General features: G+C 45.0%; 2 protein-coding genes across 2 annotated transcripts; both read left to right on the forward strand.

The window, feature by feature from the left end:
- Positions 1 to 13,935: 13,935 nt before the first annotated feature.
- On the forward strand, positions 13,936 to 14,562 carry LDX57_010083 (uncharacterized protein; the record flags this gene model as incomplete). Its single annotated transcript, XM_046091828.1, has 1 exon — positions 13,936 to 14,562. One exon carries the CDS (start codon positions 13,936 to 13,938, stop codon positions 14,560 to 14,562), a length of 627 nt encoding a protein of 208 aa, XP_045947805.1.
- Positions 14,563 to 14,894: 332 nt separating this feature from the next.
- LDX57_010084 (uncharacterized protein) lies at positions 14,895 to 17,525 on the forward strand (the record flags this gene model as incomplete). Its single annotated transcript, XM_046091829.1, has 2 exons — positions 14,895 to 15,390; positions 15,439 to 17,525. The coding sequence occupies 2 exons, from the start codon at positions 14,895 to 14,897 to the stop codon at positions 17,523 to 17,525; spliced, it is 2,583 nt and encodes an 860-aa protein (XP_045947806.1).
- Between the last annotated feature and the right edge of the window lie 474 nt (positions 17,526 to 17,999).

The following is a 17,999-nucleotide window of genomic DNA, read 5'->3' on the forward strand; positions in this document are numbered from 1 at the left end:
AAGGGAGAATGCCCAGTATAGAAACACTAGATTTAGACTCTGCCTACTGCCATGCGGCAATACCTTCTCAAAAACACGACCGGGAATATCGTCCAGCAAGTCCACTGGCTCTGAAAATTCTACGGCTGCCATTCTAACTACCACTTAACTTAATAACCAGATTAGAGTTGTTCTAGACCTGTGTTATGCGTTCCAGGTCACAGTATAGGATAGCATTTAGTACTACAACTATATAGTATAGTAGAAATCTAAGGTAAATATAAGCATCGTACGACACCGCTACTTTGGCAAACACAAGCCCTTCTAGATATCATTTGCTTTATTCTCTTGACGTGTCATGACGGCTTGCCTTAGCATCCGATCCCTGTTCGATATAATTTTACATTGGCCTAGTCAATTTTTCCCGAACACTCGTCACTCTACAGACTCGAACTGGAATCCGTATTCTGAAAATTATGAAGACAGTCTGTATACGTTACGGTCTCCACATGATGAAGCTCAGCGTCAGGATTCCGCTTCTTCAGAGGCCAGGTGCGCCGATGCGCAGGATCTGGGTGAGACAGACATACATTCGGATCATAATAAACTGTGCTCCGAAGGAAAGCTACCTAATCCAGAAGAGACGCCTTCAGAACAACTGCTTTCCGGAGCTGTTACGGTAAAAGTCCCACATCACAGCTCATACCAGGAGCAGACGCAGGGGGAAATCTGTCTCCATAAAACAGCCTTGCCTGAACAGCCCAATCAGTTAACATACTGTCGCTCTCTTTCCATGTCTATCACACAGGCCCCAGCAGGACAAATGCTCACACGATGGTTATCTGGCATTCAACTCGCTCGTGTGAGTCACAAGGCTCCACAGCACTGCCATGATTTGTCAATCTCCTATCGGTTACAGCGGCCGGTTGAAACACTCCAATCGAATGAAAAAATTGAAGCAGTTGCCAACCGATACCAGTACTGGCTGCAGCGAGAGGTCGACGAGAGCGGTTGTGTGAAAGGGCAAACTGTTGAGGTTATTGAGGTTCTTACCAGTATTGGAGATATTTGTCAAGGATGGAAATTAGTTGAATACGATCCTTTTGTAATATAGTGAGATCAGTATGCTGAACTATACGTCCTGTCACTTCTGATGGAATAATATATATTAAACATCCTGTGCAGCTTCTATGTCTTCTGGTTATACATGATAGAGAACAAATTTGCGAGCATTTAGTTTTGATAATCCTATTCCACGAAAACATGTCGACTGTCTCATCAATCTTAACACACACTCCTACTGCCCTCGAAGAGGAAGGCCATAGCAGTGTGGCTGATGGTATCTACTACGCAGATAACATCCCCACAAGTAAGTAACAAGTATTATTACGAGATCGCGAGCTTATTCAAACTTAGATACCATCATCATCCACAAAGGCTTCTGCAATGGCTCTTATGCCTTGAGTCTCGTACCTCAGACTCTAAGAGAAATAAGCATGAGAATATATAAAAAGGATGACAACCTGACTTATCCCGAGGTCTATGTGATTTTGATGAAAATGTGTCGCAGAGATACATTGGATGGTCTTGTTGGAAAAGCTGTTTATAGGATGTTGGAAAGGATTATTCAAGATTCATGGTCTGGCTCGTCCTATGATGCTAAATTTGCACAAATTGCTGTTCATCTGGAAAGGCGTGTGGTAGTACGGCAATTACCTGGTGGTGATAATAGTAGGCTTGATGCGGTGTTGGAGGATTTCTACCCTGATTATTCGAATGACGGCAAGTTTCTGGAGATATGGACAGTTGAAGGGAGTTACTATGGGTACCGAGGCTCTTTCTCCCGAAGCGGAACACTGGATGAGCTCATGTATGTTCTTGATCTAGACTTACCAGGATGGTAAATACTCAGGTTATTTACGTCCTACATCAAATATGAAGGGCACTCCACGCAGTGTATTGAGAATCCCCCTCGAGATAGGAATTGTATTTAAAAGACTCCTTCTATGTATTAGGTGGCACTGTAGACGAATAGCGATCAACCTGATGTAGATACTGTGGGGGTACTTGTTATAATTGCTTATTAGCGGGCGTGCTCTTATTAACTTATCCAGAAACCCGATCCTGAGTCAAGTAACTTCGCAGGCTGGCTAGTCCTATGCCGCAAAGTCAGCCACAGTACGGCCAAGGGCTCATCGTAAACTAAATGCATACGGAGTGTTCTAGGCCAGCAATAAGCCAATGCTGCGAGATAGAACTTTTACTAAACTACTAGTATAGGGTAGCATTATGTCTCATCATGCGCGTTTCCCACCGCAGTAAGCTCTTGTAATCCCCATCTCTTTTCGAAACCTCCTCTGATGCTCCCATATCATTTCCAAGCACTCTGGACATCTCTCATGATCACATCCACTACAACAGACGCTCCCATGGATCACTCCAGTTCCTTTTTGGCATGCACAACAAAATCCCCTCAGATACATACGAGGAGTCCGTTTTACCCAAATATTTTTCGAGTCATCTTGATCCCTTCGATCCGTTGTATACTGGAACACCTTGCCCATAATACCTACAGTTTCCAAGTCATAAGCTTTTAAATTACATCTTGTGTGTAAAGGTGGTTTCCTTACCACTGGTTAACGAATGGTACACTCTTGCGGCGATAGTGCTCTAAGAAGTATAAAGCAAACTTTAATCGGTATGCGAATGGGAAGAAACAGTAGCTGATTCGAGGTCTGGAAAGTATCTTTCCTTGAAGAACGGACGTAGGAAAGATAATATAAGGAAAATTCCCAATAGCATAAGCACGAGTAATATAATTGTGAAGAGAAGAGTGTTCATGATTATCGCGATGTGCATATTCTTAGACAGAATACTTGATCCTATTTATGTTGTTTATTGCTTAACTACTAATTTTACTTACCATGCACACGGATAGCAACAGAACTAATAAAAAACATAATCCTAGCTCGAGGTTTCCGTATGATGTACATAGCGATTCAAGGCATATATCATATAGTCTTCCACCCCCCTGCCACACGCCAAGAATCAGACATAGAATAGCAAAAAGAGTTGAACCTTCAGTTTCACTTTCCTCTTCGTCCTTATCCACCCTTCTTTTTATAATACCATACTGCTGCTTAAGCTTGACCAAGTCTGGTTTTTATATGCGTCTTTTAACACTCTGAAGATTGTATTCGAGAACTTTTATTATCCCAATATAATTCCTATGCCCTGAGTCAAGTAACTTCGCAGGCTGGCTAGTCCTATACTACAAGGCCAGTCACAGTATATTATAGAGCTCATCCTATTTAAACTAGATTCATATAGAGTGTTCTAGGCCAGCAATCGTCACTTCATGTAGGGCAAATGCAAGATCTAACCAGAAATCAGCTTCGAATATTTACAGGATCTGATTAGATAACTAAAGCTAAAATATTTCGGGTACATAATGCCTTACTATGGTACAAAAGTTCAACGAAAGTAATCACAACCAAAACCCATGTTTAAGTGCCTGGACCCTGTCTTCACCAAAAATGAGCATTCCAACTACTCTCCGTAAGGGTCCATTGTCTTCCCTGTTAAAAAGGTTTCTTGGAATGTACAATCTCCCGATACTCTCATCGAATAATTTTGCCATGAATATCATATCACACCCTATAGAAGGGCCATAGCGTATCCCTTTGTACGACAGCCAAAGTCTGATTTGATTACGGTTAAAGTCGTCCAAAATAAGAGATCTGTATTTCTTGTCCAAATTAGTATATTAAGAAAAAGCGCATGCATAATTATGATTCACTTACCACCTCGGCCGAATCGGGAAACAGTATAGTTGTGCCACTCTCTCCTGATGACCTCCTCGCGATAGGCGAGACTTGTGCGGCCTGTTCCTTGTGCGTTTCTTTTACCGTAGAAGCTCTGGAAGAAGGTGGACCTGAAGGCGTTCCTTCAGGATAAGACTGCTTTCTTTCATATAACAATTTATTATGATGCGAATATGCGTCCATCTCGCCCAGACACTGTGCGTCAGCACATAGGGATTGTGGAATAGAACCCTGACATTGAGCTCCATCGTGCAGTGACCGCGATGCAGACAAACTGTCTTCATAATTTTCGGGGTACGGGCTCAAATCAGTCAGGTCTGCGGAGTGACGTGTATTAGAAAAAATCCGATTAGGCCAGTGCAAAATCATATCAAATAGGGAGCGAATGCTGAAGCATGGCATAATGGCTCGTCAGAAGAGTATGGCAAATACTATCTGAAAGGGCCCATTCATACAGAAAGTAGCGGTGTGAAAGAAGGCTCGCATGGTGTTTATATTTAGCCTTAAATCTCTAGTACATTATGTTTGTGGTACCAAATGCCATCCCATACTGTGACCTGGGACGCATAAAATAAGCCTAGAACACCTCTAACCTGGCTATTAAGTTAGGTAGTAATTAGAAAGGCGGCAATAGAGTGTCAAGGGCCAGTGGACTTTCTAGACAATATTCTAGGCCCTGTTTAGGTATTGCCGCATGGCATTTGCGATAATAGATATTCCACAAAATACGGTTTTAAAAAAAAAGTTGATAGTGAGACGTATTGGATAACACAGTAAGCAGAGTCCAAGTTTAGTGTCTCAATACACAGGGCAGTCTCTTTAGCTCAGCTGCTAACATAGCATGGATTTAGCTTGCTTTATCAGTGTCTCCTGATCTGAAAGCAAGTTTACACGAATAGGCAGGTCTTAATCACAAACGCCACGGCCTGCTCTAAAGGTTCCCGGGGAACTTTAGAGCAGGCCGTGCATTAGTGCAACCAGACAAACAAAGAATCTACTCTGGAAAATAGATTATGTAGGTCATAAATCCTCTCAGCCCAGGGGAATTTCTGACCAGGGTATGCATTAGTGTCACGAAATCACGAATAAGCCACGTCATCAAATCATGAGTGAACAGGTCATTCCCCCCGCCTTAGTGCACAGACTGCTCTCAAGTTCCCCGGGAAACTTTAGACAGTCTGTGCACTAGTGTCCCTAAGTCAAAAGTGAACAAATCACTCATCCTGTTCCCCGCTGTTTGGCCCTTCTATCTCCATCACTCTCTCCTTCCCTAAGCCACGCTCTCTTACATATTCATCTCCTCCCATCGAAAATGGATAGTCGGCAACAGTTAATCGAAGACACATGTGGCCATCTTGCTGAGCTTGAACGGATTTGTCGTTCTCTTGAGGACTATGTTAGTTGTAACCCCAGTGGTTCACCCACTTTATTAATATTCCGGGTTTTCAGGAAACCGCCGATGAACTACAAAAGATCCGTGGCTCAAACAACCAAATTGCTTCCCTTCATGCAGCATTAACTTCAAAGTTCCGAAGACATAGGAAGGCTAATAGTAGTCCTCCTGAACAGCGTGAGTTTTTCATAAAATTCAGATACAATAACGAGTCTTTATCGGAACGGGAAGTCAACGACCTTACCTTTATTACTTCAAACTGGGAGCTCGATATTGAAAGCATAAATAGTTTGAAAGTTTGCTTATCAACCTGGAATGCGCACCCTGGAGTGTTTTGGTACGGAGAACAACAGAGAAGCAGAGGAGTACTTCGTTCTGCTTTCGATGACCTGGAAACCATTGACAATCTGGTCCCCCTTCGGCGATTTGTATTACTGGCAGTTCTTGCCCAAGAAGTAGAGGCTGAGCGACAAAGCCTCGCAAAAACTACCACCAGGAGAAAGCAAAACCGGACTAAGGCAGAACGAGCACACCGAAATCACCCCTTTCTTCGTGATTCATTGGATAAGATCTTTCAGAAATATTGGTTCGGCTGTGATGGCAAAGCAAGACGGAAGCTCACCAAATACTCACGCTATGGATCAAATTGGAATATGCTCCAGCATCCTGAGATTATGCTGTCCCTCCCGAATATCAGAGCTAAAAGGTATTACTTCTTTCAACCCAGTAAAAGATGGCTCTAACTGTTATAGATTTGAGCAACATAGCTGGACGCTCAAGAAGATCTCTGCTATTAACAGCTTTGCTGAGACCCTTCCTCAGTCCGGTATTTTGCCGAGCTTGTTCCATGCTTGGAAATCTATAATTTCTTATTATCGAGACAGCCAATGTTCACCACATCCGCCGAGAGTAGAGCGCGCAGTATCAGGCACACTTGATGTCAATATTCAGGAAAACCATTGCCTTACGTCGCCACTTAGGGAATCGAATCAAGGATCCCCAGCAAATGGTATATTTATAATTCAAATCTTACAGTCATAAAAGGGTAACAGTTCCTAGGGCTTCCGCCAATATCATCTCTCCTTTTGCCCAGAGATACGCCACTGGAACATACGTCTGTCTCGACAGATGCTCGACGCCTCGTTACCCCGGAACAACATGTTGCAGAACACTCACCTCAAGATCCTAGTATTACCCAGGAGGATCGTGTATGCGACCCTCCAGGTCTCTCGTTCGATTCATCTCTGCTCAACCTACTCCAGCATCCTATTCCCTTTAATGTTTTTGGTAAAGATGCTAGTAGCATCAAATCTCTTCCAAACCAACCTGACGCTGTTGATCCGACCATCAATGAAGAATCGGCAGAGCAATTGGATAGGGCCAGCCTCTATCTTCCTGGCCATCCAGCACATATGTCTACCGATATATGTTCATTGACTCCTTTTCCCTTCAACATTCTCGATGATCCCGCGGCTATTGACTCCGAGGCGATTGACCCTGAGGCTATCGACCCTGAGGCTATCGATCAGATATCGGCAGCGGTTATTTCAACTATCCCTAGCTAGGCTAATTTCGCGGTACCCTTATTGTACATATTTTGAACTGCATTTCAGATTTCAATTTTTCTCTCTGCACAGCCCCATATTAGACAATTTGACCCCTCCCATCTTTTAAGGCAATACATATCATATCAACCCCATCTTCATTTACTTCAAGGACGGGTTCATCCTGAAGATAGTATGCTTCCAGGTTTGTCAAATGTCCTCCGGGTTTGAGTGTTGATGAGCCGTTAATTGGAATTATAATGTAGTGTTTTGTTGGGTTTATTATCGTTGCGGGTGCGGTAAAGTGGTATACGGAGGCTGCGAGAGGCTATACAAGTCACATTATTGTATTACAGCAAATATGCAGACAAGAATAACTTACAGTATTTCCTTTCTTTTTGAGTCCTGTTTTTAGATCTTCAATCCCTTCCTTGAATGTAGTTCCAGTGTAGCTCCATCCGGGGTTGGTGTTCGGAGATCGAATGTTGGCTCTGTTACGATTGATTTCATCACGCAACTTTAGAATAATGTCCCTAGCACCTTCCCATAGTGGAAATGACATTCTGAGTCGAAATGGTGAAAAACAGAGGTAAAATCTGTAAAAGTACCCTAAAGAGCAAGAGTATGTTGCAATATATGAAGTTAGTGTTTGAATAACAGATGTTGGAGGGGTAATAGCGGGGCAAAACATCATGTGACATTAGGCTTCCATGCATGACCATCAATGTTACTAGGCTCTCTATGCTACTCTAACGTTAAACAGCGTGTCAATTTCTGGTTGAAGGGTTCTTTTGTTTAACAAAACGAGAAAACAGAAAATATAAGAATACTCTATGGTACCTCCCAATATTTCACAGTTGATGGATAAGCTTGAATTATTGCCATCCAGCTTTACTTTCTTTCACGCGTTCTGGGCTCTCATTTTGACCACCACATCCCAAGCACTTTTCCAGAGGGATTCGCACGCCATTTGCGTCATTCCAATATTTGCAATAAATGCTTAAAGCTCTTTGGCGGAATTCGGCATGTAGATACCTGGATATGGTGAGAATTTGACCTGCGTTGGATTGAACTCTTTAGGAAGGATGAAGTGTTATGATGCCACTATTGAGGGGTAACGCGGGGCTGTCGCGATCGCAAAATGCTACCCGAAAATCACATGATTTGCTGCCCTACTAGAGCATGGTCTCTTAGACGACGGGCCGGTGCTAGAATTAGGTATTTGGTCATTGCTGAGATGTCGAAATCATTATTCGACGAAAATTACCTTAGGTGTTTCACCGCCCATGTATATTTTTTATGGTTGCTAGTAGTGGTTTGCCATAAAAACAGGCACAGCCTAGAGTATAATCAAACACAGCTACATGCTACACACATTCCTTTTTTTTTTTTTTTTTACTTTTTGCTTCAGAATTTCCAAGAGCGACAGATCTCATTCTGCGAATGGAACATTTCTACAGTCAGCATGGTGGAATGCTATATTTACAAGGGCATGGTCCCAATAGTTCAGGACAGATTGCGCCAGCTTCTGACCTAGGCATACGAGTTTGACGTTTCCCTAAGTTCCTACCAAATGCTAACAAGACCTAAATACAAATCAGCCTTTAGTATTTACAGAGACAGGTTAGGTAATTAAAGTTACGGATGTCGGGTAAATAGTGTCACAAGTTTAACTAAAGCAATCATAACAAAAACCCATATTTAAGTGCCTAGACCCTGTTTTCATCTAAGATAAGTATTATAGCTGTACTCCGTAGGTCGTCATTATTACTCCTCTTGAAACCTTGGACGTGTAATTGCCCGATACTCGCATTAAGTAATGTTACTTTGAATTCTATAGCACTCTCTGTAGAAGGACCATAGCGTATCCAAAACTTGGTTTAACACCTTGAAACCCATCTAGGACGAGAGATCTGTGTCTCATATCCAGAAAAGCTTCCTAATCAAACGCGTACGCATAATACACTTACCATCTTCGACTACTCGGGAAGTACACTAGCTGTGCGACTCTCTCCTGTGATAGGCGCAGCATGTGCGGCCTGTTCCTTGTCCATTTCTACTGTAAAGCGGCAGCCCTGAAGGCGTTCTTTCTGAACTAGGCTGCCTTTGGGAAATAGTTTACTATAGTTCGCTCACAAGGTTCCACACCTGCTTCTGGGCCACCATATGCGCTTGGTTCCCTCGACGTCAATCTCAAGATGCTGCGGTGCATACTTGTATGTGCCCTCCCTCATCTGACCAAATGGCCATATGTATACTTGGTTAATATAGTGATTTCTGTGACTATAAATAAAGCGTAATATCCCTCCCAAGTTTAGATGATGCCTATACAAACTATTATTTCTCTGCTATTTATCATACAATTCTCAACTTGGATATGGAGACTACAACTTATAACGTCTACCGCATCACTTTCACGCAGCAGAATGCCCCAGAGCATGCCGCAATTGCTTTGGTACCTGCTCAAAATAACGACCAAGGTGCTGGCAGGTTCTACCACGTCACTGGTGATGTTGGCGTAGGGATGGAATATGATCCGCGTCCCGGCTATCACTTTTCAAAAACCAAATCTTTCAAAGATCAAGTTCTTCAGTTCCAGCTTCCCAAAAGCAAACTCAAACAATTTGAAGAAATCGCTGCCCGGCATCAACCTCCGCACGATCCAAGAGCTCTTTTGGAAAGGAACCCTGACCCACCTGTGAGAGACTGCTCGAACTGGGTAGAAGATGTCTTGTCAGATGTAAAAGCTACATTGGCAATCAATTGATGCAAAGGTATGTGGTGAACTACGTACCTAAATAATCATAGGATAACTGATGTGTGCTCTGGTATAAATTATAGCGGTACCTTGTCCTTTGGTAGCTACTTGCGAAGGCAAATGAAAAATGAACGTGGTCTGGAAATTTGATTGGGTCATATTATCAATTTGTTTTTATTTGTATCTTGCAATTACATGGCTCATGGTTGTAATCATGGGTGTGTAGCAGGTCTTGTCAAGAACGCTGATCGATGTTTGATATATTGTTAGTCCGTGTTCTTACGCATTCCCAACATTCAATTCATCTTTATGTGTCAAGGATCTTACCCATATTGCTCATATTGTTTTCAATAGCCGGTGTACCCTAATTACCACAATATACTTGATACAAACGAGTGGAAGGCATATTCAGGGTAATATGGACGCAATATCTGCATCAAATAATCACCCCAGTCATTCTGCCATCTCCAAATACATAATGACTTTGCAAATTCCCAATATTCTGGATACCAGCCACTGAGCTCCCAGTCAATCAGTCCAGTTACTTCGCCATCCTTGACCATGATGTTCTGGGGCCTGAAGTCACCGTGGGTAAACACAATACGGTGATTTTTCTGAGATACCATTCCAGCTAGGAAACCTTTGACATGCTGCTTGGGTGCTTTGTGCAGATAGGCGTTGATGATGGTATTGCTGAAATCCTCTTCGGAAGAGAACGGCCCTTGCTATCAATCAGTATATTGTAACGAATCTATGAATACGACTGACCTTGAAAACTGTAACTCGTGAGTATCGGGTCCAAGACTGGGCCATAATCAGAAGACCCAATATATGAAGCCTCGTTTATGCTGCGAAGGTCATCGAGGTATTTCTTCAATTGGGAAGAGACACGCGCTTTCGCTTCATTATCATAGGACTCCCAGGCAATGTCAAGTGTTTGGCCATCAACATAACTCATGAATATGTAAGTATCAAATAAACTGCCATAGTCATCAATATCCCTGCTTATCGGCCCGTACGTACAGTACGCGAACACTTCAGGGACTGGGATGTTTTGAGAATGTTGTAAGACAAATCGCATATTTTTGGCCTCTGCAACTGCGACGCGAGATCCGAACTTGACAACAAGAGTAGGTGAAAGTCGTACGATTTTCACTCCCGCCCATTCATGTATCTTTCCCCCTTCGTTGTACTTTTTGTTGATATCATCAAGAGTGGGAACTGTAAAGGCAGGAGCAGAAAAATGTATCTTTAGCTGAGCTTCGTGTCCATGGGGATAAATGTTGGATGCGTCATGGTTGTGAGCCATAGTAGGTTCATAGGGTGAGTGAGAATGAAAGAATGGAATTCAGTAACACTTGTTTCTTTCTCTGGGGCCGGAAGCATTTAAGTCAATTCAGTTCGATCCCAGGGCGGTCTAGATTTTGATGGTCCGCAATGCCAAGATGTTCAATCAACCACTACGATACTGTAAGTTTGTTGCCTCCGTAACATCGTCCGGATTAGCCGCAGCCGCCACTTCTCTTATAATACTTCCCTAGACCTTATTCGTTATGAGGACAGCCTGTGAATCTACGATAGAAGCCAACGAAAATTTATAAAAGAACTAGCGGCTGTTTTTAGCCGTCTAGCGAGAATAAATATCATCCGCCGTCACCTCACATATGTTGGAGACTACGGAGTTCGAAATATGTCACCCTGAATGGCGATAATATTGAAAGTGCTTGGTATTAAGTTATCATGTCTTGATTTTTAGACAGAAGCTCCAAGAAATCTATTAGCCAGATAACTTTGAGAGGGCGGTGGAGAGCAATCGACAGTTTCGAATGGAAATGGTTCGGCAAGCGGAAGTGGGCCAGCGAGATATATGTTGGCGAAACTGGCCGTATAAGGATGATGACGACGACTCGCATTTGGAGGCTTGATCAGCTTGATGGAGGTCTTCTTCGCCAAGATGAGCATTCACCAGCTGCGCTTCAAACTCGCCTAATGAGGATATCTACGGTCCTGATGCAGCAGAATTTCGACCAGAGCGGTGGCTACAGAGTGACAAAGAAAAGCTGTCCTTCTGATTATGTCGATAGATTAGTTTATCATTCAGTACGGCGGCTAGAACATTTCTGCTCGGCGAGACTCAGCGAACGCAAGGCAGCACAATAGAAATTATAACAGAAAATTATGCTAATGCTAAGAATCTTTCAGAGAGACTTTTCATGGATATTACAGTATGTATTTTTCAGTTGACAATAATTCATCTCCAATTGCGGAATTCACATTCTTACTTTTTCCACTTTTTAACTTTTGGCACTTTTGATTTGCGAATAGTGACTATCTATTTTTAGCATTTTAGCTATATATACTAGGGTGTGCCCGTCTAAGTCCGGGGCAAGTCCAAGATGTCTACCCCAGCAAACAGAAAGCGAGCTTCGGAGCGAGCCATGTGCCGTCAACAATTATCCGAACATCTAAGTATGTATACTATAATTATCTTCCCACTTCGCTAACGAATCAGAGAAGGGCCTCTCCATAGTCATCCCAGCGTCCGAAGTACGGTTGCACCCTATCCCAGGCGATCCCTATCGATGGCAGCACAATGAAAATTATGGTCACCTATTTGAGAAGAACCTCAGCGATCTCTCTACAAATAACTATATACAAATTTGCGAGGCTCTGCGAGATGGTAATGTCTGGGCAGTGAAAGAGATCGATTGTAGAGAGCAGGCCCACCTTGGTTCACACAAAACAGTATTATATGAAAGCCTCCGAGAAGATTTGGACAAACTGCGAGAAGAAATGGCTCATCTCCAAAGTGAAAACGAACAGCTGAGGAAGCTTCTTCGCCTTCACAATCAAAAGTCAAAGGTCCTCCACTTATCGCTTTCCAGAGCCGAGACGCAAACATATTCTGCGATACACATTATTAATCAACTCAAGAAGTTGTCGGAAAAGCAGTGCTATGAGTGAAAACTGGTGCCGTGGGGCTGCGAGAGACGGAATCTAGCTCTTCTCAAATATTGTTCCAAGCCAAATATTTAGTTTACTTGGAAGAGTCTCCCTCCCGCGTTGCTCGAGATACGTCGTTCTAATGTGGCGGCTAATCTTATAAATGTGATCCATTTTTAACCACCAATAATTATCAAGTGACAATGGCCACTGATAGCAACAGAATCACCACCAATACTTACAAAAACCCTCCAAGAACCCAAAGTTTAATATATTACGGAATACCTATATAATGGTTTCATTCTTACATTTAAACCTGTGTATAGATTACAGTAATCTAGCTTGCATAGACTTATTCCTATTACAATTAACGTAATCGGACAACGAACCGTCGGTCAACCCACCAAAACGCTTAACAATCGATTTAAATGAAGCAATTCAACCCATATAAATCAACTACACAGAATAAAATTAGGCGTCGTCTCTATCCGGAGATTTGAGGCCCTCTCCACCGCACGTACTGCAGCGAGATGGCCGGCATTGAGCGATTCCTTGCAGCTTCAGCATCCTTCTTTGAAGCGATCAGACGTGCAGTACGGCCATCCAGAGTGCCCGGGGCTAGGCGACCGTCGGTTGAGTGCGCAGCCTTGCGGGAACACGTAGCTGGTTACCCCTCTTTCCACAACCTGATAATCAGTGCTTTGCATTCTCCTGCCCATAATAATATGGTTTTCACGTTTTCAAACGTTATTATTGAGATACCTGGCCTTGACTTGTTTTATCGTGTTACTTGTTTTGATCCACCATGACCTCTTTAACGAATGATGACTACGCAATCACATGGATAGTTATGCGCCTTGCCGCTGGAGATGGCGGCAGCGAGGGTCATGCTGGATAGAATCCACAATCCTTTACCTAAACCGCCCACTGATTAACTAAAAGCGGGCGCCAGGTGGTACCGGCCGCCGTCAGGTGATCACCCACTGTAGTCTGTGTCGCATCCTCGCAATAACATAGCAACGACTCATCCACACTCGCAACGGGGCTTGGATAAGTTGCGTTACACCAAACCGTATCGCGCCGAGGGATTGAGCACCGTTCGCCCCAGTATCGCATACATAAAGCGCCAATCTAGCTTCTGCCAAGCGCAGAGGTATGCCGATATCAAACCAGGATAACAGTCTGCCGGGCCATTCTTTCCTGCCGCTCCCACAACACCCCCTTATCCGAATTGCCTATACAACTATGAACTATTGACCACGTTGTGTATCCGGAACGGAAAATCCATTTCCTATGCATTCCGGTCAGCTGAATCACGCGCCAGCCTCACCACCTACAAGTCGGGCGCAGATCCCCCGCCTTTCCTCAGCGGAACCGTCAGCTGCTTGCCGATGCCATCTCTCTCTATCTGGATACTTATTTCATCTCGCCTTAACAACGTTTGGCGCCGCCAATTCTATCTTCTGCCCCGATATACCCCCATCCTTGGCTTGAATGTCGGGCCTCGAAGTCATAAGCGGCATCTCAGCTGTGATCGGTATTCTCGACGCCGCAGCAAAGATCTACGACAGTGTCCGGGATGATCTGAACCTACCGGAAACATTTACGGTCGTCAGGCGCCGATTGCCGATAATCCTTGATACTCTCCAGATATGTAAGGATGACCTCCAACCAACGCAGGGCTCGATGTCCCCCGACGCGCGCGACAGCTTCACGCAGATCGTCGAGGTCTGCCAGGAGAATGCCGAAAAATTAAAGATGATCTTCGAAGCGACTATTCCGGGGGAGAATGATACTTGGGAGATACGATATAGAAAGGTGCTCCGGAGTCTTGGAAAGGGTAGCAGAGTAGAAGAGCTCATGATATTGATCACGCAAGACGTCGAGCTCATGGTCAACAACCACGCGGTGAGATCCGCGAAGCCGGATCAGATGATGGAGCTGGCAAATATTATTAAGGAGCTGGAGGATGCGAAGACATCAGTTATTGAAGATGAGAGGACGGCCTTTACTTTCCACAGTGGTGGGGGTGCACAAACAAACAGTCTGAACACCGGTACTGGACAGCAGATCAATAATCTCGGATATGTTGGGACTCAGAACTTTAACCAGAGTAAGTAATAACCGTGACTACGAGGTACGGAGTGGTAAAGCAGTACGAGGAGGTTATTGTTGGCGATCCAGGTTATTGGGGGCGATGCACTTCAGGGAGGGATTAGTTGGATCAAATTCCGCAAGAATGCTATTTCTGTATCCTCGCAACCATTGTCTAAGTGACTTGCCTGCTCTACACAAACTTATCCTGAGTAGGTGATCCAAACTGACATTTGGTGATAGTTTCCCATGAGCAAAAAGAAGATTTCAGCTTTCGGAAACCTGCTGGAGTCTGCCTCGGCCAGGCTCCTTGTCTCGACCCGAAGTTGCTCATCGTACGAACTCCAGAAGTAGAAGAGATGGGAAAACATCTCAAACCCGGCTTCAAGTCTGACGAGCAGCGACGGCTCGTCCTTGGGGGTGCTGGTGGTATCGGAAAGACGCAGCTTGCCATTGCTTACGCGAAGATGCACCATACCCACTACGACTCTGTCTTCTGGCTCGATGCACGTTCCGAGGCCTCGGTAAACGCAAGTCTGCGGTCAATCGCAGAATTGGCCTTTGAGCTACATGCGCCCGACAAGCTCAAGCACGAAGAAGCTTTGATCCGCACACGGCAGTGGTTGTCTGACTCGAAGAATACACAGTGGCTTCTGATTTTCGACAATTATGATGATCCAGAGCAATTCGTGGTTGAGACGTACTTTCCGCATGCTTCTCACGGGGCCATTATTATCACCACCAGGCGGCCCGACCTTACTGGTGGCACCTACCTCCGGGTGCAGCCCCTGAAAAGTATCAAGGAGGGCCTTTTCATCCTACAATCTCGATCTAACCGTCAAGGGGTTACAGATGGTAACGACTGACCTACTCAAAGTATGTTTGGCTAATGACTCTTGGTAGATCCCCATGCAAAGCGGTTAGCTGAGCGATTCGCCGGCCATCCGTTAGCCCTAGCAACGGCGGGTGCATTTCTTCACTACAGCACCCTGACCTTTGAGCGGTACCTTCAGGAATATGAGCGCCGCTGGGCCATAGATCCTCGGCGACAATATAGGCTTAAAGAGTATGGAGATCGTACTCTCTATACGACCTGGGATCTATCATATTCTCGGCTTGAAGAAGAAGACTCTGATGCTGCGCGACTGCTAACACTGCTAGCCTACTTTGACAACCAGAGCCTGGAGTATAAGCTATTTCATGCGGGGCTCACTGATACCGCACCAGAGGGGCTTCACAGAGTGATATCTGATGATTTGAACTTCAACAACGCTATGGCCACTCTGACCAGATATTGCTTCCTGGACATCCACCAAACACTGGGATATTGGAGCATGCAGAATTGCGTCCACGACTGGACCTTGGCCGTACTCAACCAGGATATCCGTCCAGAGTACTACAGCTATGCAACCAACTGTGTCGTTGTCACCATCACCGGGATCGATGAACATTCCCTACGAAATGCCGCTTATGCTCCTTTGGCTGGCCACGCTCAATGGCTGGTCCAACAGAGATTCCTCGAGAATGCCAGCATCCTCGCCCATGCGCCTCACAGCTTCCACCAGATATCCTGTCTTTCCGGATTACTCTACAAACAGGATCGGTTCATAGCTGCGGAGCGGGCTTACGTATGGGCATTGGCAAGGTACGGCCAGACGCTGCAGGTCCATGGGGTGTCCCTGCTGCAGACAATGCACAATTTGGCCTCAGTCTATCACAGCCAAGGCAAGCTACACGAGGCAGAGGATCTATATGGAAAGGTGCTGCTCATCAAGCTGGATGTGCTAGGCGAGGACAATGAATCTACCCTCCACACTTTACACAACCTCGGCGCCTTGAACCACCAAATGGGCAGGGCTCCCGTAGCAATGGAAATCCTACAGAGGGCTTTGACAGGCAGGGAGAAGGTCTTGGGCGAAAGCGCCATCTCGACGCTGGACACCGTCAATGCGATCGGCGACGTGAACCATGATCTTGGACGCCTGAAGGAGGCAGAGTCAATGTACCGACGGGCACTAGACGGGCAAATCCAGGTCCTCGGCGCGAAGCACCCGTCTACCCTCAGCACACTAAGAGACCTAGCAGGTCTCTCTACCGACATGGGCGCCTTTGACGATTCAGAGAAACTGCATAAAGTGGCCCTCATCGCCTACTCTGAGGTGGTTGGAGAGGAGCATCCGTCGATTCTCAACGTTTTCAACAGTCTGGGAAACCTATACAAAGCCCAGGGTAAATTTGGTGATGCGGAGAGGATGTATCACCTGGCACTCGCAGGACTCCGGGAAGCCCTGGGACCAAACCACATATCATGTCTGCACATCCTGGGCAATCTCGGGAATCTCTATGGCCAGCTGGCCAAGTTTGATGATGCAGAGCGCATGCACACCAAGGCACTCGTTGGGTTTCGACAAGCGGTTGGAGAACATTCTCTATCTACTATAAATACCTACTCAGCGCTTGGAGAGGTTTATCTTGGTCAACGCAATGCTGTAAAAGCGGAAGAAATGTACCTACGGGCGCTAGATGGCTACACAAGAACACGAGGCGCGGACAACCCATCAACACTATCTATCGCCCTCAAGCTTGGTGCTATATATGGTGAATTAGAAATGACCAGCCAGGCCGAGACGTTCTTACTGCAAGCAAGAGACGGCTTTGAAAGGACCTTGGGAGACGACCATTTCCTGACATTGAATGCTGTCTTTAACCTCGGCCATGTGTACACGGAGCAACACCGGTTGGACGAAGCTGAAACAATGTACACACGGGCATTTTACGGCTATGAACGAATGTTTGGGAAGAGTCATACGTATACGGCTGATACTGCGACGTATCTCCTTGAGCTATATACTCAGCAAGGCAGGCTCAATGATGCGAAGCGAATCAGTCTGCGCCAGAGTCGGGGGAAGGATGATGCAGAGCGTTCCGGGGACTCATCAGGCTCAATCACAGAACCAGCATTCGCACCACCTGGACTCAGAATGCTTTGAACTAGATGTCTCAAGATACTTGATACTTGCCTGGTATTTGTAGGATTTATGGTAGTTATGTCAATAATGCCTTTGCACTATATAAGCATGAGACTTGAATGGTCTCTAATTTCACGAGTATATAGATTTTGAGGCTATATTTATGGCATGCCATGATGAAAGTCGCTGCACAAGATACTAACAATGTCGAAATGAATGTCCTGGAATATATCATCCATCGCACATGGGCCTCAGCGGCGATGTCTCGTCCCCTGGACCTCCTCCGCCCATTTCCACACCCACACCAACACTACTCCCAATACCATTTATTGCAAGAGGCAACACTCCCACTGTCACCAGTACGTGGTCTCCCCCTTATTCTCGCCGCGAGCCCCTCGAAACCTCTTACGCCGCAGACTATCTCTAGCTTGTTAGTAGTTCGAGTGAGTTCTTATTAAGTATTAATTTAATACTTTGATAAAATCTCCCCTGAGC

The sequence above is a fragment of the Aspergillus melleus genome, assembly GCF_016097325.1.
Source record: "Aspergillus melleus strain CBS 546.65 chromosome Unknown contig6, whole genome shotgun sequence".
NCBI classification, from domain to species: domain Eukaryota; kingdom Fungi; phylum Ascomycota; class Eurotiomycetes; order Eurotiales; family Aspergillaceae; genus Aspergillus; species Aspergillus melleus.